The 25,386-nt window shown below is 50.4% G+C and overlaps 1 protein-coding gene across 2 annotated transcripts in view; it reads left to right on the top strand.

Moving 5' to 3' along the window:
- HELZ2 (helicase with zinc finger 2) overlaps positions 1-25,386 on the top strand; it is a 53,832-nt gene that overhangs the window by 24,250 nt on the left and 4,196 nt on the right. The window contains exons 5-19 of one of the 2 annotated variants that reach the window (XM_037915388.2): positions 449-963; positions 4,683-5,315; positions 7,609-8,392; positions 9,175-9,250; positions 11,112-14,637; positions 15,718-15,803; positions 16,814-16,948; positions 17,237-17,395; positions 17,857-18,001; positions 18,729-18,845; positions 19,623-19,818; positions 20,853-20,987; positions 22,162-22,380; positions 24,223-24,379; positions 24,969-25,136. In XM_037915388.2, coding sequence (XP_037771316.1) covers positions 449-963; positions 4,683-5,315; positions 7,609-8,392; positions 9,175-9,250; positions 11,112-14,637; positions 15,718-15,803; positions 16,814-16,948; positions 17,237-17,395; positions 17,857-18,001; positions 18,729-18,845; positions 19,623-19,818; positions 20,853-20,987; positions 22,162-22,380; positions 24,223-24,379; positions 24,969-25,136 — 7,051 coding nt within the window. The other variant, XM_043526774.1, reaches the window with a different exon arrangement.

The following is a 25,386-nucleotide window of genomic DNA, read 5'->3' as shown; positions in this document are numbered from 1 at the left end:
GTGCTGACCGAGCCCCGTTCCTGCCTGCTGCAGTGCTTCAGGCAAAATGAAACATTCTTAAGCCTGCACAGGCTTTGTGGGGAGGGAATGTGGCCAGGGAGGGATCTCGTCTTGCTCATTCCACCTCTGCTGCCTTTGCTTGCTCTTTGCTAGGTCCCAGGACTGACCCTTTATGGAAAATTCCTGAAGAGGTTAATGGAGATGATACCCCACAGAGTTCCTTAGGAATCACTCTAAACCCCTCTAGAACTGAAGAGGGAATGGGACCATTTTGTAGGTTCCAGTAGGAATTCTCTCCCTGCTGTGGAATTCCATAGGGTGGTTGGGGGGAAAAAAGCCTCGTTCCCTATTTAGTTCTATTGGGCTTTTGCAGAGGGGGTGGCCAGATGGCGGGTCCCATGCAGGGAGATTCTCTTTACCGGGTATTCTCTTCCCTTCTAACTGGCAGATGCCTCTGAGGCACGTGGCATTACTGAAGAGAGATCCCGGAGCCACCTTCTTCCTAGCAGGGGACGGGTTCCCGCGGGGCCTCACCTACATCCGGGGGGAGCGGTTAAAGGCTCTGCCGTCACCGCCGCTCTCGTGCCTGGTGGAGGTCTGCATGGAGTGCTGCACGTTCGGAGTCTATGAGCAGTGGGTCGTCTTTGACTTCGGCAGCCGCCCCGTCCTGGTGCGGAAAATCCAGGCCAAGATCGGCAGACGGGAGTTCCCCCGGCACGGCACGGAGGGCAGCCGCTTCGTGAACTTTCAGCGCTGGCACAGTGGCAACCGGGTGATCGTGCCCAGCGTGGAGATGACCAGTGACGAGGTGGACCTGCTAGCCAAGTACAAAGCGCCAGAGCTCTCCCTGGAGTTCCGGCCCGGCAGCACCACGAACACGCCCATCACCCACCTCAACTACAGGGAGAGGATGCATGACTTCCTGTTCCGAGAGGAGGAAGCTGAGCAGACCCTGGTTGACAAGTAAGTGTCCCGGTAGTAGTGGCAGATCCAGAAGGGTGAAGGGCTCATCCTCCTCAGAGGCCTGCCTTCCTTCTATCTGCAGTGGTCCCAGTGCCAATGCTCATTCTGTCCCTTAATCCCTGGTGCTATTTCAAGTCTAGTCCCCATATTCCCCCCCACGCCCATTGTGCAGGAATGATCCCAAGGGACAGTTGCAGGTCAGTGGGGCGCTGTCATGGAAGGTGACGTGTGGAACAGGAAAGAGAGTGATAATATAGGGCTAGATTCTGCTCTGTGGGGTGTAAACATGGCAAGGAGTGGAGGTAGGGAGCCTCCACTCTCCACAACTAGTATGTATTTGTATTCAGGGGGGATTTGATTTCAATCAAATTGATTTAAATCATAATTTAAATCACTAGTCAGGAAAACTCGATTTAATCATGGATTTCTACATAAAAGTGCATTCTTGTTGGTTGTTATAACCTTCATACATAGTCTTCATAACTCCGAGACAGACGTAGGTTTCATTTTTAGAAGGTACACGCTATACATTTTTAAAGTGATTTATTTTGAAAACTTTTCAGATTAGCTTTACAGCTGTATCAGAAAATGAATGATTGTTTGGTTATTTCATTTACCAAAGCGGATAGTTCACCTTCCAATGACTTCATAAATATCTCCAATTCAATGGGTTAATCGTTAATATTTGGAGGATTTTCTTGCCAGGTTGTATTAGGAGGAGAACATCACCAGACAGGCATTTAAATTGTTTTATTTAACTATTTCTCACCTTTCTTTCTTTCAAACATTTTTGCTGTTAACCAGCATGTTACCTCTGGAGACACAAATCCACAATTTGAGAACTGTAAAACTAAGCATCTCTGACGGCATCTTCTAGACTGAGCACTGAGTCCCATTGGATAGCTAGAAAGATCAACCTAAATTATCTATACGGAAGCCCCTGGAACCCCATAAGATTGGGTCCCTAATCCATGAACTACTGGAACTCATTTACAAAACTTTTCTTAAACATTACATGAATATATTGTCTCATACTACAGAATCCGAATTTATAATCCCTATTCCATGATGAGATCTCCTTTGAGCTATAATGTATCTTAATTAAAACTATCTTTAGAGAGGTTTTGTTTCTCAAAAAACTTTTTATCAAAAAAATCCATTTTGGGTTGTTTTTTTTTTATTTTAATTCTTTTTTAAATCATTGATTTTTATCCACCCTGTTTGTATTACTGTAGCATCTCGGAGCCCAGGCATGGACTGGGACCCATTGTGCTAGGGGCTGTACAAACACAGAACAAAGACGGTCCCTGCCCCACAGAGCTTGCAATCGAAGCACAAGCCAGGAGACCACAGATGGTGGGGAGCACTAGGAAACAGTGAGATGCTTTTGGTCAGCATGACAGGCATTGGTCTCCGCGCACCAGCAGCCTAACCGCTGACAGGGTTTTGGCAGGTGCACAGAAAGGAGAGTTTGAAGGGGGGATTTGAAGGTGGATAACGAGGTGGCTTTGCCGCTGTTTATGGGGAGCACCTCCCGAGGGTGCGGGGCAGCACTGGAGAAAGCACAAAGGCACTTGCATGAACATTTAACAAGTGCGTGCTTGGAGGCTGGTGTCATGGGCTGATCGCAGGTGGGAGCCAGCGTCAGGACAGCGAGTGAGAGATGATGGGGGGGTAGGCTCTGAAAGGCCTAGAAAGGAAGGCAAAAGTGGCGTATATTCGCTGCGATACAGAAGCGGGGAGTCCGTGGAGGGACGTAAAGAGAGGGGGGACATCAGCAAGGCAAGAAGAATGATCTTTGCAGCAGCTTTCTGAATGGATATGAGTGGGCCAGGCTGCATTTGTCAAGGCCGGAGAAAAGGTTGTTGCAGTGTGGGAGGAGGAGAGTTTTAGCCTTGTGGATGGATCGCAAGGCCTGTATCGGAGAGATTTTCTGCAGCGAGAGTCTGTAAGATTTAGACGTAACCTGGATGTGGACCTAGAGAGAGGTCTGAAGGAAAGCTGATACCCAGGTTACGGGCCGGAGTGGCAGGCAGGATGGTGGTGTTGCCCAAACAGATTGGAAAAGGAAGGAACAGGGAGGTTGGGGGGAAGCTGAAGAGCTCTGTTTTAGCCCTGTTGAGCGTGAGCTGATGACTGGACATCCAGAAGGAGAAGTCAGAGAGACCAATGGCGACTTTAGTATGGACAGAATCAGACAGGTCCAGAGGACAGAGGTAGATCTGTGGGTTGGTAGAGATGGCAGTTGAATTTGGGTTTGCAGATGAGATTACCCTGAGATAAGGTGTAGAGTCTTCTGAAGGACACAGTGGATGAATGATTGGAGAGACAGGAGGAGAACCAGGAGAGGAAAAGTCCCGGAAGCCAAGGAAGGACAGAATTTTAAGAAGAGCATGGCTGACTGTGTTGAAGGAGGCTGACAGGATAAGGAGGATGAGAAGGGGGAAGGAGAGCTGGCTCTGAGATTTGGCTAGGAAGAGGTCAGCAGAGACTTTGTCAAGAGCAGTTTCCATGGAGGGCATGGGACGGAAGCTGGCTTGCAGAGAGTCTAGGCTGGAATTGGGAGAGAGGAACACCAGCCAGCAGTTGTAGACAGTGTGTCCAATGAGCTCGAGATGAAAGGGAGATGGGGCAGTAGTTGGAGAGAGAAATGGGGTCGAGGGTGGGCTTTTTAAGAGGGGAGAGACTCAAGCATGTTTGCATTGTGAGGGGAAGGAGCCAGAGGAGAGTGAGAGGTTACGGAGAAGAATAAGAGAGGGGATGAGAGTGGGCACAATGGAGGTCAGGAGATGGGGTCACTGGGGTAAGTGGAGGGGTTAGAGGAGGAGAAATGTCTGTCTGTGATGGGGAGAAGGCAAAGCGAGCTGTGGGAGGGCAGCGGGAAGGGAATGGCCTCTGCAGGGGCCTGCCTTTCTCTGGAGTGCAATGGTTGGTCACTCTCCCCTGTCCCGTCTCAAGCAGCAAGGCAAAATCTCCTGCCCTGAGCCTCCAGAGAGCACCAGCTGGTATGGCTGCCTAATGCTTTGCTGTGCATGCCACATCTTGGCTACCGCCTGGGCTCTGGTTTGTGCTGAGCACTAGCCAGCCGTGGGGAGAAACAAAGGGAGCTGTGCTGTGCACCCCACTAGACCCACCACGAGGAGCCTACTCTGAAGGAAGGGGGTGCACCTGGTGCGTCTATGCTCCTTGGTGCCCCAGCTCGATGTAGAGTAGATGGGCGCCTAGGGTGTAGCTCTCCTTCCCAGCAACCTGCAGGAGTTACATAGGCAGGCAGCTCTCTAAGCCTGGTTTTGAAGGTGTCCCGTAGGAGTTTAGTGCTGTTGAGTTTCTCAGGGATTGGCAACCTGTTTGCCAAACTGCCATTCTTTACGTTTAACTTTTCAGTAAGTGCACGTGGCTGAATCTCCAAAGCAGCTGCTCCCCCAGGTGCCGCAAGTCTGCATGCTGTAATTTGAAACAAGTGGCATTCAATTTGAAAACGCTGCTCAGCGTGATCTCTGGTTGGTCTAGGGGAGCACAGAGAAGAGTCCTGTCACCAGAACACAAGGACCAGGGCACAGGCCCTCTTGTGGGGAGAGGGTGGGGTGAAGAGGTGGGCAATCGGGAGGGGATCCTCATGCTGTGGTGATGCAGGCAGTCCCTCCGCGTAGTGGGGAATATTGCCGATGAATTGTCGTGTGCAGTCATCACTGTTCGCTCTGGTGCCTTCTCTGTCTCAGGCTCAACCTCCAGGTCACCGTCTCCCTGACCCCAGTGCTGCAGACCCTGTCCGTGGGGATGAAGTGCGCCCTCCCTGGTGAGCTCTTTGCTGAAGTGCCGACCCCTTGTGCCCTAACGCCGGACACCAATGAGGGGTACCTACTGAGCCGGTCTGTGAGCACCGCTTTCCTGGCACCTGACCCGCCCACGGACAACCGGGTGTACGAGGTCAAGGTGGACAGCAAGGCCATCACGGAGAGGAGCATCTGGCTTCTCGTCCCCAAGAGATGCTGCTCCGAGCTTGGCTTCCAGCAGGGCACCTCCCGCAAGGTGGAGATCCAGTTCCAGATCGACCGGCTGCAGTTCCGGCTGTGGCACTACGCGGTGGACCAGCTGCTGGACGAGCGGCTGATCCTGCCCGACGTTGCAGCCTGTTCCATCCCTCACTCCCCCACGCTCCTGCTGACCGGGAACAAAAAGCAGATGCAGGCCATCTCCTTCATCACTGGCCAGGCCACCAGCTCCAGGCAGGTCCCTCCTCTTCTGATCTATGGGCCTTTCGGCACAGGGAAGACCTTCACCTTGGCCATGGCCACCAGGGAAATCATCAAGCAGCCCAACACGCGAGTGCTGATCTGCACCCACACCAACAGGTAACTTGCTAGCTTTGCCATGGCCCTTCTCCAAGGGAAGATGCTGGGAGGCCATAAACTGAAGGCTGAATGCCCAGCTGCGCCAGATTCACCCGTGATGGGGATGTGAGGATTTCCCTAAGGAAACTAAATTGTGTTTCGATGCCAAGAGTTTTGCCAACAGTCCAAACATTTGGTCCATTGTGGAAATACAGCAACATTATTCTCTTAAAGAAAAGCATTCTGAGCCTAGATGGGGGCAGGAAGATGTGGGTGGAAGGAAACCAGGATACATTCTTGATGGGGACCTTGATTCTAAGCTAGAGAGATGGGGAGGAGAGAGACGTGTTTCATGGTGTGCTACAGTCATTCCCTTCTGGGTCCTCTTCCCCGGCAACACCGTGGGTAACCGTTACACGCCCGGTGAAATGAAAACTCCTTCGCTTCTGCCCCTTAATGTCCCCTCTTGGCCTTGCCCAGGTGACTTCATTCTTGTATTGGCCCTCAGATGCTGGCTCTTTCCAAAAGCTGCTAGGCTGCGTGTATGTGTCAATATTGATTCTGCAGGTCCCATAAAGAGGAGAGTTGGGGGAGGGAAAGTCGAGATGCACGCAAAGGTGATAGGCTCTGAACTGGCCTTCGTTGTTCCGAGATGTTAAAATGAAAGCGACAATGCGGGAGGGAATGCACAGAGGAGGGTCCGTTTCCTTTCCTATGGGGACCATTATTTCTTTAATATTTTTTTGAAAGGTATAATAAAAAGAGATGACTTTCAATCTTAGCCTGTGTCCTGCCCTCTGGCTGCACTGGGGCTTGTTCTACTCTCTGAGATGTTTGCACATACTCCGCCAGGACAGGATTCTAGGAAGGTTGACTGTGGGATGAGGAATGCCTGGGGCCATGCTTTCATACCTGGGACCCTACACATCCTTGTGCCCACGTGATCCCTGGGCATGTGGCGTTGTGACTAAGGGCCCAAGTGTATGTATTCAGAAGTCCCTTAGTAAGTGAGGCTCTAGGCAGTGTGCAGCCACTGATTAGGCCTTAAATCGCACTCTTGAAAAACATGAGCACAGGCTTATTGTGTGCACAGTGCGGATAACTGAGCGTGTACCCCATACGCTAGTTTCTGCACATACGTGAGTATCGCCTGCAGGTTGTAAATCAGGGGCCAGAGCTCTGGAAACTGCGACTGAGTGTGTTCCTTGTCCATTCCCAAATGAATAAACAATGGGACAGACTACCCCAGTGCATCTTGGATGAAGGGCTTGTCTGAGACTCCCACTCACATCCCCTTGCCATGCTGCCTGGAGTGGCTCAGGACCGTGAATGCCTATCTCAGGGCAGATACCCCAAACTGGTGGTGTGTTTTTTAATTAGACTTCACCAAGTCAGTAACAAGTGTGAACTCCTGGATCACTATAACAGTCTTGCCATGGAGTCCCAGACTGCCTCCCATCGATCTTTCCACCCAGACAAGCTGGACTTGATGATAAATGATCACTTACACCAAAAATCACAAACTATTCAGGTTACTCCCAGTCCCAAGAGACCAGTTACTTACCCCAGATCAATTGGTCCCCTAGATCTTACACCAAAGACAACACCTGTATCCAATCCTGTAATTATTCTAAAGGGTTATTAACTAGGAAAAACAAATGAGTTATTTACAGGTGAAAGCAAGCAAACATCTACACACAAATGAGTTAGAATTCAGCTCCTAAGAGTGACAGAATTGTAGTGATCTGTCCATTCGAAATGTCTTTCAGGGCAGACCCAGGAATAACCCTGAGAGATCTCTTGCTTCAGTTTAGTGTCTCTGGCCCTCTGAGAGTTCGAACAGCAGAGATGAAAAATCGTCATGTTAGCTATGTTTATTTCCCCCTTCCAGCATTCAGATGTCTGGGATGAGGCCTTCTGCACCTGCTTCTCCATGGGTAGATGGGGAAATTAACAAGTCTTATGATGGCCCATTTAATTTTTGAGAGCCCTCCTGGATGGGTGGGGGGACAATTCCCGTGCCTGGGTTCACAAGTTCAGAGCAAACATTTTCAAAGTAATATTTCCTTATAGCATGGAATACAGACATTACCAATGAGATTAATGCATGGAGCAACTTACAAGCATTTCATAGGGTCTGAACACTAAATACATTCTTAGAGGACCATTACCTATTTTGAACAAAACTAACGTACAGCTGAGCTGGTTTGCTTTCCAGCTACGAGTCTGTCAGCTCTTAGCACACACCTATGACCTTGGCCAGAGCTGGCAGTTGGTTTACCAGCATCACACTCCTGTTTTCTCTCGCTTCCAGTGCGGCTGACATCTACATCCGTGAGTACTTCCACGAGTATGTCACAAACGGGCACCCTGGTGCAGTCCCTCTAAGGATCAAATACACAGACCGTTCCATCAGCATGACCGACCCTGTCACTCAGCTGTACTGCTGCCTTTCTCCAAACCAGAGGACCTTCAGGCAACCCACTCAAGCAGAGATCGACAGGCACCGCGTTATCATCACCACATCCATGCTGTCCAAGAACCTGAGGGTGCCCCCTGGATACTTCACCCACATCTTGATAGATGAGGCGGCTCAGATGCTGGAATGCGAAGCTCTGATCCCGCTCTCGTACGCTACTTACGAGACTCGAGTCGTCCTCGCTGGGGACCACATGCAAGTGACCCCTAAGTTGTTCTGCCTGGGAGGTGAGCAGTCCGCCGACCACACCCTGCTGAACCGCCTCTTCCGGTACTACCAGAAGGAGAAACATGAAGTAGCTCTGAAAAGCAGGATCATCTTCAACGAGAACTACCGCTCCACTGCGGGCATCATCGAGTTTGTCTCCAAGCATTTCTACGTCAGCAAAGGCAACACCATCCGTGCCAGCGGCAACATCCCACCCCACCCTGAGCTCCACCCGCTCATGTTTTGCCACGTGCCAGGCTCCACCGAGCGGGATATGGCCATGACGTCCTGGTACAACGTCTCCGAGATCATGCAGGTGATCGAGAAAGTGCAAGAGATGCACCAGAAGTGGCCAGATGAATGGGGAGCCCGGGACCTGAAGAGAATCTGCGTGGTCTCCCATGGCATGCAGGTAGGCAGGACGGTGCCAGTGCGAACCGATGCGTTGTCGATCCGTCATTCTGCACTGGAGCGGCATGGGATGCATTGTTGTTTGTAAATGCCAAATGCTGGACTCTGTTTACTTTCTGTAAACACCCCTCTCTCTTGTTGCTTGCAAACCCTGGATGCCAGAAGCGTGAATTTACTTTTGTCCAGTACATTTTGCTAAGGGGGTGTTTACAGCGCATGGGAGTGGAAGGGACGGGTGGAGCAGAGGTGACTTATAAGGGGATGGTTTTAGGTAGGGCAGAGAGTCTAGCACAGCAAATCTGCTGAAGTCCTTCTCAGCCCAACTGGCAATCCAGAATTTTCCTGCCCTTCTCCTTGGTGTCATTCTTCCCCTGAGCCTCGGGGGTCCATTTTGTTCTTTAAGTCTCTCAAATGTGATTCCCACTGCCTGCCCGCAGCTGCAGGTCACCCCAGTGAGTCTGAGTGTGTCCTGGGCTCCGGGTTAGAGCTTGCAGAGCTGAGGGGCAGGGTCTTATCGGGATGCACCATGCTTTGCTTGCCTGGCCTTCCCCGGTGGCTGGTGAGCCTTGGATTGTTAAACAAGATGCTCTTGCATTGCGTGTTGATAGGGAGCCCCTTTGGCAGTGATGGTGGAACTAAAACAAGCTTGAACCCCATCAAATCTTCTTCTCACCTAGTGGCCGTATGATACCTGCTCTCTGGAGATCGGGGACTGGGTGCAGGTTGCGGGGAGCTGTTGAGCTGCTCCCTGGTTTGTGACTTTGTGACTCCCTTTCCCACCAGGTCAATGCAATAAGGCAGGAGCTGAGGAAGAAGTACCTGGGAGAGGTGGCCGTGGAAAACTTTGAAAACTTACCAGGTTTGTATCTTGCTGAGTGGCTGTTTTTGCTTTGGCAGGAATAGAATCCATTCTCAGTGGCAGGAAAAAGGAGCCATTCTACTCCGGGCTCTCCCTCTAGGCTAGTGAGAACTCGCGTGGTCACACCAGTGAGAAGCTGGGAGAATATTCCCACGCTGCTGGGCGCTGCGGACGGGTCAAGGGGCAACACGGACTGAATGCTGGATGACTAGCAGAGATGCCTCTGGCACCTTCAGAAGCCTGTAAAGAGCGGAGGGGAGAGCAGGTGCAGCTGATGTGCCCATATGGATGTGGGGCAGCCACACAGGCGTACGATGCCGTTCTGTTCCATCTAGGTTCTTATCCTGTGCCCACCATAAACTGCTGGCTCGGCCTTCTAGTTGTGGGGGGTGTGGGTGTGTGATGTTGGGTGCCCCTCTTGCTGAGCACCACACTCTGAGAACTGGGCCCCTTTAAGGTACCTAAATTGGGTGCCCAGAATCACTCGTCACTTTAAAATTTTTATACAGGATACAATGAGCGCATGCACACTCCCTTGCCGCAGCCTCCCCAACCTCCCGCAAGAAATTGGTGAGTCGCTTTTAGCCCCTTTCCATGTTGCTGCTGGCCTAGAAAGCTCTGCCTGATCTGTCCAGTTTAAAATGGTTCCCGGTCATTTTTTACACATGAATAGGGTTTTAAGCTGAAAAACGTGCTCCTGAAGTATGTCCGTATCCTAGTCTCAGCCCATGAAATTGGTTGGGTATCTCTTTATTTCCTGAGAAGCATGAAAACCCTGGACATAGGCGCTGATCCCTTTTATAATCCCGCCTGCAGCCATACAAGCAGAGATGCCCATATTTGCCAGAGCCCCAGAGACTGGGTATCTTGGTGTGATTCATGTCTATACTCAAAATTCCCAGGATACCAAGGGAGAGTCTAATAATGATGTAAAAGAAGGTGATATGTTGTAACCAACAGGGCATCCATGTGCAAAGGCCTCTGGGTACTGACACAGTATAACTGACACATGACTTCCTAGTGAGGCTGCTTGCTGAAATGTGACTCTGCCATGGGAGCTGAAGAAAGAGGGTTTTGGTGTGTGTTTTTTTCCTCTCAAGCCAAAGAAGATTGATCTAGTTCTTTACTGGCTTTATGGCGCAGCGGAGACATCTTGTGGTGGAAATAATGAATGCCTGGTGTGCGTTTCCCATCTTCACATCCCTCCTTCTTGACAAACCATTTTCAGCCTTTGGCTGGTTTATGAACTCATTGATTGGCTGTTTGTTATCCCTAGTGTTCATGGTTACCGGAGCCAGACGGCATTGTTTCTACTCTCGGACTGGATGATCAAAACTTTTTTTTTAAACAGGTGAATGGTGAATACTTCTCTTCCTGCACAAAACCTCTGGTTCCCACTGGGATTTTTGGAAAGAAAAGCGCATTCCCAAATGTCCCTGTGAACAAACCCCATTCCCATGTGTGTTCACGGGGAGCGGATAACAAGGGGCAGAACACTGTCAAATCGAAGAGTGGTTTGAAATCCACAAACACTGCTCTTGTATTAGTCACCTCGCTCTTGCTCTTGCTTCATCTCTGGCTCCTCACGTGGTGCCTGGGTGTTGGTCTGTATCATGGCTCGTGGGTGGGAGGCCCCTGCAATTCCAAGGAATCTGTTTCATTGAGTTAAATCTCAAGTCACTCTTTTCACTTAGGGAAATGATCACATGCGGGTGTTTTTAGCCGGTCACTTCTGGGGGTCCACATGCAGCGCTGTGTAGGCACGGACACCTCCAAAGGCACATGCTCCACCCAGAGAGAGTCCTCCTCATTCAGTTCCCATCAGTAACCTTTTTCTTCTCTCTCCTCTCGTTCCATGCAGGGAGGGAGTTCCGGGTCATCATCATCAGCACAGTTCACACCAAGGAAAGCCTGCTTAGCTCCGCCTCCCCCAACATGGAGTTCTTCAACGAAGCGAGAGTGTTGAACACCATCATGACGAGGGCCCAGTCACAGGTCATTGTGGTGGGAGATGCTGTGGCCTTGTGCTCCTACGGCCAGTGCAGCAAGGTCTGGAAGCGCTTCCTCCAGGAGTGTATCGAGAAGGGCAGCGTGACTCCGGAAACGCTGACGCTGGAGCAGATTAAGCAGGCAGTGTCCGACAAGCAGAGCTGGATCCAGGGAAGCACTGAGCAGCAGCAGCTGTGTGAGGAGGAGGATGACAGCGACACGGATTCCTGGACCTCCGAGTTGGATAACGCAAATCCCGACGATCCCATTCTCCAGGAGCTCCTGGATGAGAGCAAGAACGTCCAGGTGACTGTTTCCGAAGAAGGGTTGCTGAACGTGAACTCCGAGGCCTCGGCCCAGCAAAACGGCCGGCTGGAATATGTCAACTTCTCCTCTCACACAATGCAGGAGTATCTTCGCATGCACCCCAAAATGTACAAGAGGTGTGAGCTGGTCAAAGAGGGGTTTGACAAAGCAACTGCCTTCGCCTTCGATGAGTCACCTCCCCTCAACATTCAGATCAAAGGCAGAGTTCGCTGTGGCATGGCTTTCACTGGCGACCAAGTGCTCGTGGAGCTGCTGCAGACCAGTGCCCCTGAGGGTGGCGCCCTCCGTCCCCAAGGGAGAGTGGTGGGGGTGCTGACGCGGGCTGAGCGAGAGCGGACCTTCGTCTGCACGATGGACGAGTTCGACCCCCGCGTGATGATCCCCATCGACCGCACCATCACCAAAATATTTGTCCCAGGGCTGAAAGAAAAACCCAATGTCGTCCCCATCCGCAAACTGGTAAAGGGGAAGTACCAGGTGGTCAGCTGTGAGAAGATAAGCCAGGAGATGAAAAGAAGTCAGCTCTTCTGTGTCCAAATTATCTCCTGGCGGGAAGGTTTTTACTACCCTCTGGGCATAGTAACAGACATCCTGCCCATGGCTTTGACTCTGGAAGAAGGCTTGAAGATCCTTGATTTGGAGTATGGTCTGGCAAAAAAGTACCCAAGCGAGGTGACCAAGGAGCTGGCCAAAATTACATCCAGCAAATCGAACCCTCCCAAGGAGAATCTGAGGGACTGCCGGGGCTACCTGACCTTCACTGTTGACCCCCCAGGCTCTAAAGATTTGGATGATGCCATAAGTGTCCGAGATGAGGGCAGTTGTTACGAGATTGGGATCCACATCGCAGACGTGGCTGGCTTTGTTCCCAAAGACAGTGCTTTGGATATGGAGGCGAAGAAACGAGGCACTACTTACTATGCCCCTGGTAAGGAGCCACTGTGCATGTTCCCACCCCGGATTAGCCAAGACCTCTGCAGCCTCCTGCCACAAAAGAATCGCCACGTGATCTCCCTGTTTGTCACTGTAGAAAAGAAGACAGACAGGATGATGAAACGGAACTTCGCTGTGTCCACAATCCGCTCGGACCGGCAGCTGTCCTACGAGGAGGCAGAAAGCATCATTAAGAACCACTACAGTGGGGAAGCGAAGGCCCTTCGCTTTGACACCCTGGAGGACTGCATAGCTGTGGCTTATCACTTCTCCAGAGTCCACCGACAGTTCAGGCTGCAGGAAGACTGTTACTATGACCGGCTGGATGAAGAAAGTACCCCGGGCAACAGGGGATCCCACCAGATGATAGAGGAGTTCATGATCATGTTCAACAGCTTCGTGGCCGAGTTTCTAACCAACAAAGACCACACCAAGAACGTCACTCCTCTTCGGTGTCAAATGGAGCCCAACCCACAGCAAGTGGCTCAGATGAAGAACAAATACAGCCACATCATTCCTTTGTCCATCCACCTCTCGCACCACCTGGGAGCTCTGCCTGCTGGCCCAGCCCCTGCTGGGAGGGGTGAGTTCAGCCTCCTGACCCCACTGTGGAAGCACCTCCAGTCGGCTGTGGACGCTCGTGATGTCCACAAGATGCTCGACCTCATTGCTACCGATGACATTCACCCGAAGCTCGCCCCCATCGTCCTGGAGTTCAGGAGGCTGCTGAGCCGTTCCTATTTCAGTCGCTCCAACTCGACCGCTCAGTCTAAGGCGGGACATTACTCCTTGCACGTCGACTCTTACACCTGGGCCTCCTCCCCCATCCGCCGATACTTGGACATCGTGGTCCAGCGGCACCTTCATTCCGTGCTCTGCAAGAAGCCAGTACTGTACTCCTCGGAGGACATTGAATTTCTCTGCCATGACTTCAACAGAAAGAACTTGCGGGCAGTAACCTATGAAAAGAGGGCCCATTCCCTGCAGATGGCCACCCGGCTGAGGTGCCAAGTCCTGCAGAAGATTGCGTTCGTTGTGAGCATTGAGGGAGTTGATAGGTTCTTTAAAGCCTTGTTCCCGCTGAACAAGGAGAGCCTTCCAGATCCCCAACTAATCAACTACCGGGCTCTGCAGTTAGTGGAACAGCCCTCGTTTAACCAAGAGCGGAACAGCATGAGGCTGACGTGGAGGCGGCGAATGTACTCCGTGGCGAGCTCAAAGGAGCACACCCCGCGGTCCTCACCGCTTCGGGACCGCCACATCACCCTCTTCAGCGCTCAGGTGTGGCAAGACGTGCTGGCGGCCATCAGAAAGGAAGAGTTTGAGAGCGTGATTGCTCTGCTTTGGCACGGCCGGGCCATGGGCCAGAGGCAGGTGGGGAGAATGGAGAGAAGCGACTGCTCGCACTATGTGGGGCTGTTTCTAGAGCTGAGCGCCGGGGATGCTGTGCAACTGCAGCTCACCACGGTGGTTCAGCGGGGATTTCTGGTGCCTTCTGTGCAGCTGTGGAGCGTGACTCCGGGTTTCGACGTCTGTTTAGAGCACACGGAAAAGCCCATCAACTGCTTCTCGAATTACGCCACGCAAGCATCAAAGGACAAGTACAAGAATCCACTGGACTATAGCAGGGTGTGGAAGCCGCTCAATGCCATGGAATCTGCTTCGTGCGCTGTGGCAGAAAACGACTCCATTGTCCTGCAGGATGTCAAAATAACCTGGGACAAGCAAAGAAACAGCGAAGGGCAGCTGCAGGGGACTTTCTCCTTAACCAAAAGCTTCCTAGAGGAGTGTGCCATTGATGTAGACTTCAACCACTGTTACATGTGCATCCGGCTAGAAGGTCTGACGCTCAGTGGATGCCGTAATGACGAGGCATGTCTTAGCCACGGCCTCCAGAAACTCAGCTTGTCCAACGAGAGCACGGCAGGTGGCAGCTTCGTGGTTGATCCAGCTACATACACTTGGGTAGCCCATGGTCTGACTGAAGAATGTAGTGACAATGAGAAGCTGGACAGAAATGGTCTGAAGACTCTGAATTTTTACATCCATTTTATGTCCATGGAGACAGTTCCTGCAGAGATCTCCCGGGACTCAGCCAGGTTTACGGTGGAAATCATTCCAAAGATGCTTCCGGATATGTAAGTGTGGGTGCGATATTCAACGCATAGCTGGTGATTTCAGTCCTTTGCAAACGAAAGCAGATATGGGGCTAGCTTTCCCCACGCCACCTTCCCAAACAGAATGGGGCCCTTCTCCTGAGTGTACCTGGTCCACTGAAAATCCCCATGTCCCTACACAAATCAGCCAGGCCCTTGGGCTTCTGGCAGGGTGCTCTGTATTTTTGGTTGTCGCTTTTTCAGACATTCCCGAAACACCCCGCTTCCTGCAGTCCTAGCTGTCTTAAAGAGCAAAGGATTGAGGGGCTAGGAAAAGAGGCAGCCCTGGGGGGACTGCTCAACTTCTGTTACTGTAGCAATTCACCTCACTCTTGCTACAGCATATTTCACAAACAACTCGGCTTGAAAGGCTGTTCATAGTTTCTTTAGCAGCCCCATGCCCCTGATTTCTCGTTCTTACTCTCCTTTATGCCGGTTCCTTTGCAACCGTGCCTTGTTGAGACAGCCGCACTTCAAGTAGATCCATGGCCTGCCTTTAGAATCATGCCTCATTAACAGGCAAGGCGGCCAATCTCGCTCGAGATAGCTGTAGCAGAAGAAGAGATCTGTGTGGCTCAAAAGCTTGTCTCTCTCTCCAACAATCGGTCCAAAAAAAGATACCACCTCACCCCCTTCGTCTTGCTAATCTCCTGGGATTGACCGAGCTACAACTGCGTGTAGCTTTAGCTTTTCTTGTTCTGAAGTGACCTCTCCCTTGGTGCCTTGAGGTTCAGGAACAATGGGGGGCTAATCACCCTGTTTCACTTATAAAAACAGCTGGGGTGTGATCTGTGCTCCCTGCTGCTCTGTGAAATGTAATCCTCTGCCCCCAAATCCTGCCTGGCTCAGTTCTTCAGGCAGGCAGGGAATGGGTCACCTGTACAGAGTAACCCTATTGCAATAAAACTTCTTACCAAATTGCTTTTAGCTCTCTGCTTAGAGCCTTCGTTGAATGAACAAAGCAAAGTGGTAGGATACCGAAAGGCAGTTCAACAAAGCTGTGTCGTGTTTTTCACCATGTGGGGCTATGTTTCAGTAACTCTCTGTTTTCCCTTCTATCAGCCGGAAGGAGAATGCAATCTGGAAACTGAAACGTGCCTCTATGCTCGCCAAGAGCATAGCACTGGGCCAGGAGCCTCCTCAGACAGGTAGGTGCAAACATTCACAGGCTTCTTTTGCTCAGTTGCCAAAGGAAGTGGGCCACGTTTAAGACCATACCTGGTGATAATAATAAAACAATCTGGCTCTTACGATCTTAGCGCTTTTCATGCATAGCTCTCAGAGCATGAGAAGTGCAAAAGAAGTCAAGTATCATTCTTCCCATGGGGAAACTGAGGCACAGGGAAGTGACTTTCCTAAGATCACCCAACGGGCCAATGGCACAGCCAGGAACTGAACCTATGTCTTCTGAGTTCCATTTCAGCATCCTATCCACTAGGCCACACTGCCACTTCTATTGTGCTTATACCACTCTCGTTGGAGCCCTTGGGAGCCATTAACTAATGCCTCTGTGAGGCAGCTGAATAAGAGTGATCTGTACTTTGTGAATGGGCAAACCGAGGCAGAAAAAGTAAAAAAAAAATCTCCCTCAGTTCCTGCATGGGGTCTCTTAGCTGATGTGAGGTTTGAGATCTTACAGGCCCCAGATATATGCACAGTCCTGGTTCTGGGTTTGACACAGGTTACCTTTGTTAATGGGTAGCCAATAAGCAGCTCGTTCGTGACAGGGCTGGGCCAGCTCCCTTGTGTGGTGGCTACCTGCTTCTACCTAGGTACGTCCCCAGGAGTCCCAGCTGTCTGCCCAGGTCCTTATGATAGAGAAGCGAGTGTGCTCCCAGATAGAGCTCTGCTGTTCTCAGCATCTGCCTCTTCTCTGTTCCCTGGCTAGGGATTCCTCTTTCCAAAGGGGAACGGAGTCACAGGACCTAGCCGCCATATTAGAGCAGTTAACATTTAACCCTCTGGATCTTTACAGGTGATTCAGTGGCAGAGGGAGTTGGGGTCAAAGTAGGACTAAATCTGGGAGCTCTTGGCTCTGAGTCCTATGCTTGGACCATGCCGTGCTCAATGACACTGCAAAGTGTGCTTCTTGTTTGTGCCCTCTGTAATCTCAGTTTAAAGTTGTTGGGTGTTCTTGTTTTTATTTTTTTAAATGTAGCAGAGAAAAAATCCAAACTCCTGGCACAAAAAACCTTTGATATCCCTGGGAGCCTGAGGAAGCTCAACCAAAGTCAAAACAAGGCAATCCTAGATGCTCTGAGAAAACCCTTCACTCTCATCCAGGGACCACCAGGTGAGACAAGAGGGGGTACATGCATGCATGTATATGGGTGATAGCACTTTTTATGGAAGCCGCTTGAGGCCTGGCCTGGGGTTCTCCTCTGCTGCCAGGTCCTTGAAGTGACGTGTTCTTTGTGGGACCACACGCAAGCGACACAGAAATGGGGTGGGGCAGTGACACTCAGGGCTGTACAAATCCATTCAGTTCTAAATTCTCAAACACACCAGCCTGGAAGTCTCTCTGCTCCACTTGCCAACGACGGTATGTCGGAACATTCTCAGCAGACCTTGTTTCACCCAGGCACGGGGAAGACGGTGGTTGGGGTCCATATTGTCTACTGGTTCAACAAGCTGAATGAGGAGAGGCTGGAGAAGGAACCATCTCTGGACGATGCGGAAAAAGCAGGAAAATGCATCTTGTACTGTGGCCCATCCAACAAGTCTGTTGACGTTGTTGCAGGTAACTTGGCATGCTGACTGCTGGGGGTCACGTGATACAGGCTTTCTATTTACCCGTTTTTTCAGAGAGCTGGGAGGGAAGGTGGAAGAGATCCTAGTGTACTACTTAGGCTGAAATTCTGAAATGCAAACAAGGCAGTGGCCGGTGAGAAGTTGCAGAGGGGGTAGGAATAGTACATCTGACAAAGCGAGATAATGCATATTCTTAAACAGCAGATGGTCCCTACGCTCAGGGTGCCTGGTGCAGCTTGCATTGAAGTCTGGGATTGCTCCAGCATCCCTTTGCTCTATAAAAGATCCCTCACTGACCTGCTCTCAAAGGAGCTTGGAGATCTGTGCCTTTTTGAGTGCAAGGCTGTATATTGGGACCCTGAGGCTAAAAGGGCTTGTTGCCTGGGGGGCATCTTAGGAGAGCAGGAGTCCTGGTGTCACTCAGTGGAGTCTATTCTGCTCCCTCCCCAGAGATGCTGTTGAAGATGAAGGGGAACCTGAAGCCTCTGAGGGTTTATGGCGAGGCAATGGAGTCGATGGAATTCCCCTACCCCGGGAGCAGCCGGCACTTCTCCCGGAAAGCCCTGCGGGATGCAAAACCTAAGCCGGAGCTCAGGTAGGACAATGCAACCCCAAGCAGGTTAAAGAGAGAGTGTGTCCTGAGTTCACCCCACCGTGGAGCCGAGGAAGCCATCCTCTAGTCTGCTCAGGAGAGTGCAAATACATCATATTGCAGTATACGGGGGAATTGCAGGTTGGGAGTGGGAACTATTGGCAGGAGGGTCTCTGGAGTAGAGTCTGAATCCTTCCAGCACCATCAGATCATGAACAAGGCTCCACCATCTCTGCCTATGCCAGGCCACTCTCTGCGTGTACTCTCTGTTAAGTCCCCTACATTTTCCCTCTCTGAGTATGTTCAGTGGAGGGTTTTCTGTCGATTGGCCCCTTTTGTGTGTCCCTCCAGCTGTCCACCAGCCCTGGCAGATGCTTGGACATGTCTGGGACATGTATTTAGAATGAAGCTGTCTTCTTTTCTGGATAACTTCAGAAATAAGAGGTTACTGAGCTCTCTTGACAAATGTTGACATTTGTTATAAATTCATTCAGTTTACTAACTGGACTAGAAAGAAGAAAATCTTTTGGCCCATCGAGGGAGAAATAAGCATAGGGCCTGAGAAAATGTAAAAGCTGGGACGTATTTTCTTAGAGATGCTGCTGGTGTATAACCAAGCTGGTACACTCCGTTGTTGCAGGACATCTCCCAGCGTGCATGGATGTGGGTATGTATAACGTTTATATTGAAAAATCCCGTTGTTTTTGTGTTTTTTTTTTTCTAATTTCAGTGAAATAATTTTGCATCACCGAATCCGGCAGCCACCCAATCCTCTTTGGCGAAAAATCCGTGACTTTGATACAAAAGTGAAAAGAGAAGAGCCGATATCAGAAGAGGAGGTTAAGAAGTGAGTGAAAAGAGACCCACGTGAGAGGTCTGGCAGTCGTTGGCTGTATTGGAGCGTGTATTAGTATGAAATAGCCAGTACCTGTATGCAACACAGTGCAGTTACTCACATCCCCATCAGGGAGAGGTTTAAGATGCAGTTGCTGGGCCAGAACCTCAGCTGGTGTAAATCAGCATAGCTGCATGGAAGTCAATGGAGTTATGCTGATTTACAGCAGCTAAGACTCTGGCCCTCTTAGCCTTTGCTGAGATTGGAAATTGAAACTAAAGAACAAACCACATCATGTTCCTGAGGTTGCTTTTTTTGAAAAAAACAAATACAACCAGCTCCTGTTGACCCTGTAGCACAGAATATGCTGTGGAGACAGTAACCCTCTGCATCCTCCGAGAGAGAATATGCATCAGATGAAGCAGTTTCTGTTGTGAACTGAACATCCAGGGATACTTCCTTAGGGTAACACTGCAGCCTGTGAGTGCTTCTAGAGTGATTTCTGCTTCGAGGGCTCCGCTTCTGTGGTTCATGAGACTCTGGGCTGTTGGACTGAAAAACGAAGCTACCAGGCCTGGGGATGTAGGTTCCATAGCTTTCAAACCCCAGGGTGTCTCCAACTGGGCCTGTGGGAAACCCTTTATGGAGAGGGCCGTGCTGGGGGGGAGGGGAGGGTGTAACCCTTTGGGAAGGTGTATCCCGTTTCCAGAGTAGGAACTGAGCAGAGGTGAAAGTTTCACAAATTCTGCCACTAGTACAGAATCTGACCTCCTTCACCTTCACCTACAGGTACAAAAGCCTGTTGTTAGAAGCCCGTGTGCAGGAGCTGCAATGCCACAATGTCATCCTGTGCACGTGCTCTGCGGCCTCTGCCGCCTGCCTTGTGGACAACCTGAACGTCAAGCAGATCCTCATTGATGAGTGCGCCATGTCCACCGAGCCAGAGACCCTCATACCCCTGGTCAGCTACGTGAAGGCGGAAAAGGTGAGTCCCTCCCAGTGGTAAGTCATTAGGGCGCTGTCAGTTGCCCCTGGAATTACTCCCTAACCAGAGGATCTCTCCACTGGCTCTGCACTCACTCTAGACTGCACCTCGCTACTCATTGAAGTTTGCAGTTGTATTTTGTTTGTGCAGTTGTATTTCAAGGCTGTCCCTGATGGCTCCTGTGGTGATGCATGCACTCTTCTGGTGTCTCCTCCTTGTGTTCGTCAGGGTGGAGCACCAAGCAAAGCACTAGGATGCTGGGCGTTATGCCCCATTATGTGTCTCCCTTTTACCTTGCAAGGGAAGCTCAACTCCTATCAAACCGTGTGATGCATCCCAGGCTCGGAGGTGTACATTGTACATCTGCATTCACACCGCTCTGCATAAACACACATACCGAAATACATCATGCACAGACACGTCAATATAGTATATAAACACACACACTTAATGGGTCTATTATGATGGTGACAACTGCAGTATAAAACTGGTCCGTATGCTCACTAGCTAATTACTTGACCTAAGTATCTCATCTCAGCCCCACAAGTGTAATCTTTCAAACATGCTAAATCCATATTTTGGCTTGACTCTCCTAAAAGCACATATGGAGCTGGAGAGAAAAGTAGATGGAAGATGTGGATGCTATTTTGGCATGCTCTGGAAGAGGCATTTGGCACTACAGCCAGGAAACGTGCTGGCCTGGATAGACCATCTCAATGTGATGAGATGTGCTGTGGTTGTCCTATTGACCCACCTGGCCCTGGTCCTGAAGTTGGAGAATATAACGGAGATTCTGGCAAGCTCTTGCTCAGCAAAGTGTCTTGAATAACAAATGACACCTCGACTGTAAGCTAGGGACTGTGTTCTTTGGTGGGACCCTGATCCTGGATTGGGGTTTGTAGGTGCTGCCCGAATAGAAATAAATAGTAATAATGTATGTGCCTTCACACACATTCCTCCAACAAGTTAACTGGAAGGAGTGGAGTAGAAGAGGCAGAGAAGTGGAGCCTGTGTTTTCACTCCATATATTCCAGGTTGTTTTGCTTGGGGACCATAAGCAGTTGCGGCCTGTAGTCCACAACGATTTCTGCAAGAGCCTTGGCATGGAGACGTCCCTCTTTGAACGTTACCGGGACCAAGCCCAGATGCTGGACACGCAGTACCGCATGGTAGGAATCCCCTGGTGGTCTTTCTCCCACCCCCGCCATAGGAAATACTGTTGGCTTGCTCCAGCCCGTTGGGATGCAAATATTCTGCTGTAACATCTCCTCTGATAATCTAGTCTGCCCTGAGTATTTACTTTAGGGGAGCCTTCCTGGATACTGTTTTAGTCAGGATAGGGCACTCTTCACTGCAGAAGAGCTTTCTGAACATGGTTTTCTCAGCTTCCCTAGTACATTGGCCAACTCTTCACTCGTTCTTCTCGTCTCATAGATTGCCAGCTGACAATGGGCAGGTGCAGGGTCATGGGGGTTGCTGATCTGTTGAGTTTCACCCTTTAGTCAATCTGACTGGCATATTGTTAGCCAGTAAATACATATTCCTATCACTGATACCCTCCTCTATACTCCTGTTTGTTAGCTACACCCACAGGTTGGCTTGTCATAAACTAGACTGTAATTTCTTATGGAAAGGCAGTCCCTGTCTCCATGTGCCTAGGACAATGGGGCCCTGATCCTGACTCAGGCCTTCGGGTGCTGTCACAATACAAATAATTCATAGACCCTAATGCCGGAAGGGACCATTGTGATATTGAAAGCGACCTCCTGTATAATGCAGGCTCTGGGACGGCTCTGAATTAATTAATTAGCAATAGCCACCCTCAGTGGGTTCAGTACTGGAGGAATTGCTGCCTTATAGAATGCACAAGTGTTGATCTAGGTGACCCAGGCCAAAACAGCAGTCACCGTGCCGCTTGAGCGGGCGCTGCCTTCTGGTTTAACTGTCAGAAGAGCTTTTCTGTAAAGCATTGGACATATAAATAGCAGATGGGTAAAATTTTGCCCGGCCTCTGATTTTGCCCATGCAATTGATTGATTTGGGAAGACACAACTCAAGGGGCTGGGTACCCAGTTGTCACAACTGGCTGTTGGCACATGCAAAATGCGTTTCTACACACCTGCTCTCTTGTGCATATCTATCGGTATACAGGTGACACTGAATTTCTTGCCCTTTCCATAGGGGCAGCATTTTGGAGGCTATTAAGAATGGCTATGTGGCCGGTTGTATGAAGAGCTATGGTTTGAGAAATTGGTGGTAGACAGCCTGGTTAAAGAGGTACTGTGGGACCTGGGGCCCTCACTTTTGTTACTCACCTGAGGGTCTCTCCTTTTGATCTGTCAGCAAAAGGACATCTGCAGGTTCCCATCCCAGGAATTTTACATGAGCAATCTGACGACCTGCCCTGAGCTTAAACGCCCTACCAGCGCATTCGAACACAGATACAAAAGCGGCTGTCCAATCATCTTTGGGCACATAGAGGGCAAGGAGCAGAGTCTGATGGTCTCCACTGAGGAGGGAAACGAGAATTCCAGGGCTAACCTGGAAGAAGTGGAACAGGTGGTAAGTAGCCAGCAGGGCATTTTTTTGCTGGCAGATGGTGAGGGTGGAGTAAGGCAGCACTTGGGTTTATGGACATATTTTTGGCATCTGGTATTGTTTGCTTGCCAGGTGGGTCCCATTTAATAGTTATCCAGCCTGAAATGCTCTTCAGCCAATCAGCTGCGAACATTGACGGTGGTGTTTGGTCTTTTCAACGCAGCTGCCATTTTGTCATTGAAAGGAGTTGCTAAGAGACGCATAAGATCTAAACATTAATAAGGTCAATGCATCCATTGAAACAGGACGACCCTCTCTGTGCCCACTGCACAAGCTGTGACGACACTGTTCTCACACCATCTCTCAGGCCGGTGCTGGTGGGGATTTACTTTTTGTCTTAGACCCACGATCAGTCTGCGTTTATAAAATTCGGCCAGGGAGTCTCACGCTCCTTGCCAGCCACCCCTGTTTTCCACAAAGCAAACAAGCTCTGTCCCTACCTTCCTGTGTGTAGAGAGAGTCTTTGTATCAATCAGCCATTCGTGAAATACCACAATGCGTCCCGGTGAGATGCAGGAGCAGGTTTCTGTGCACGGAGCGTATCCTGCTAGGGAAGGACAGATTAGAGTGGTAACAGGAGAGTGAGTGTTGAGTCCCACCAAGGGACTTAGCTTGGGGGAAGGATAGGGCTACTCCTGTCTCCCCGTCTCTCAGGCTGCTCCCCTGTTCCCTGCATCTATCAAGTCCCTGATGCAGCCAGACTACTGCCACCTCTTAGCCATGCTGTCTTCCCTGGCTGGCAGCAGCAGAGGGAGCATTGAGAGTGGAGGAGTCTTCCCTGCCCTCAGTGCCAGGAACAGAATGGCCCCAGTGACCGGCTGGTGTCTATGGCGCCCTGGTGGAAGTACTGAAGCTGACAGGAGCTCGTGAGGAATCTCGTAGACTGCCCCAGGCAGCCCCTGCCATTCACTCATTTTCACACGTCCAGTGAGAGGCCCAGGCCCAGGCTTGGTCTGACCGGTGGGGCTGGGCCAGGTTGTTCGGGAAATCCGGCTTACAGCACCATTTGGTGAGCACAAGCCAGTGCCCATGCTGGTCATGGGGAAAGCATTATAGTGATGTTAAGAACTGCTGCCTTTAAACGCTGCTGTAGCCAGCGCAGCTCTGGTCTGCCAGGGGCATTGTTGGTCAGGGCTTGCTGAAATAACCAGCACTAGTTCAAAGATGTATGGTCCTGTTGATGTTGCAGCTAGCAAAGGCTCTCCACAGTGTAAGAGTGTGAAGCCCTTGCTCACCCTTCGATAATGTGGCTACCAGCACAAAACCAAGATGTGATCATCCTGTATCTATTTTTTTTTTTCTTTTTTCTTTTTAATTGTCTTGTTCCCGGGTTGACACAGTGATTTCAGCAAAGAGTTGTGCTATGCCTCACTGATCCCTAGGAGCGCCATGGGTAGGGCTAGGAGAGCCAGGTTGAGTTTCCTTGCTTTAACGTTAAAATCTCTGGCTTTGCTGCCCAAGACTAACTCGACACCAGTCTCTTCCTCCACCACCTTGGTCTCTGTGCCTTGTGGATGGAGAGGATGGGATGAACGGTGCAACCACAGACCAAAACAGCATTGGTGAAAGGGGCCATGTGGACAAGAAGCCAGAGTGCATCACTGAGTGGGGTATCAATGGGATGGCATAAAACTGGAGAGAACCTCGTGTCTTCTCTTCCTCCCCAATTTGAAGCTGGGGGGACCTGTTCTCTTCTGTCCCTCCACAGCAATTCCACCTATGTGTGGAATGAAGGAAAAGGCTGTTTCCTTTCCTCCCCCCCCAGCCCCAACAACAAGCAGGAGCTCACATTGTGTCCCCCCTCAGGTGAGGATAGCAAAGCAGCTGACCCTGGATGGCACCATCAAGCCAGTGAGTGTTGCCATCCTGAGCCCATACAACGCTCAGGTGTCGGAGGTCAACAAACGTCTCGCCCAGGAGGGTGTCCGTGGGATGACAGTTTGCACCATCATGAAAAGCCAAGGTAAGGTCCGTAGGGAATGGCAGAGTTCTCTATTTCAGCTTCCAGCTGGTGTGAAGTAAGGTCATTACCCTTCTCCACCCTCCTGTGGGGTACAGCACCTTGTCACTCAGAATCACCAAATCTCATGGGTCAGGGCTTGCTTCAGCCACCGGGAGAGACCCCACGGAGCTGGCTTTCTGGGTGATTCTTGGTCACAATCAGCAGCGAGGGGAGCCCTTGAAATACCTATTTAAAGAAATCCCCCAAATCTTTGTGTCTCAGAAAACCAGCCACATGGATGGAGCGCAATTGTTGAACATACGTGAAGAAGTTAAATGTGAATGACACTTGGAGGGGAGGTTGGGGTTGCTAAAGTGAGCATTCTTCATAGAGCCAGGGTCTGCAGTAAGGCAGATGCTCTCGTAAAAATGACGATGGGATACAGTAATGGCTCCAAATGCCATAGGAACACAGCTGTAAGCTGCGATATTCTAGACTTTTGCTGTAGAGGAATGGATGTTATTCCAGTAGGGAAGCATAGCTGGACACTTTCTGGCTAAATGCCTTTAACTTCACCATCAATAAAACTGGTGCAATTCCTTCTCTCTAGGGAGTGAATGGAAGTATGTGATCCTGTCCACTGTACGCTCCTGCTCTCGATCAGATATTGATAGGAATCCCACCAAAAGCTGGCAGAAGAAGTATCTGGGATTTGTTATTGACCCAAACCAGGTCAATGTAGCCATCACTCGGGCTCAAGAGGGGCTCTGCATTATAGGTGAGTCTTCTGGGAAGGTGCATGAAGCTAGGGTGGGAGAAGAAATGCTGTAGAAGGAAGTGGGGATCCGAACTTAGAGGCCGAAGAAGATGGTCTGTCTTTGTTTTTCTAACATTACGACGTCAATGATTTTGAAGTTCGAGTGGCTGGGAACCACTCCATGTATTTGAACTACCCCTCAAAGTGGAGAGCAGTGATCATAGGCATCTCTCCCATGTTTTTAACATACATTCAGCGTGTATTGTCTTGT

The sequence above is a fragment of the Chelonia mydas genome, chromosome 13 (assembly GCF_015237465.2).
Source record: "Chelonia mydas isolate rCheMyd1 chromosome 13, rCheMyd1.pri.v2, whole genome shotgun sequence".
In the NCBI taxonomy this organism is placed as follows: domain Eukaryota; kingdom Metazoa; phylum Chordata; order Testudines; family Cheloniidae; genus Chelonia; species Chelonia mydas.
The sequence above is the reverse complement of the archived record's forward strand: the minus strand, read 5'-3'. Positions and strand labels throughout refer to the sequence as shown.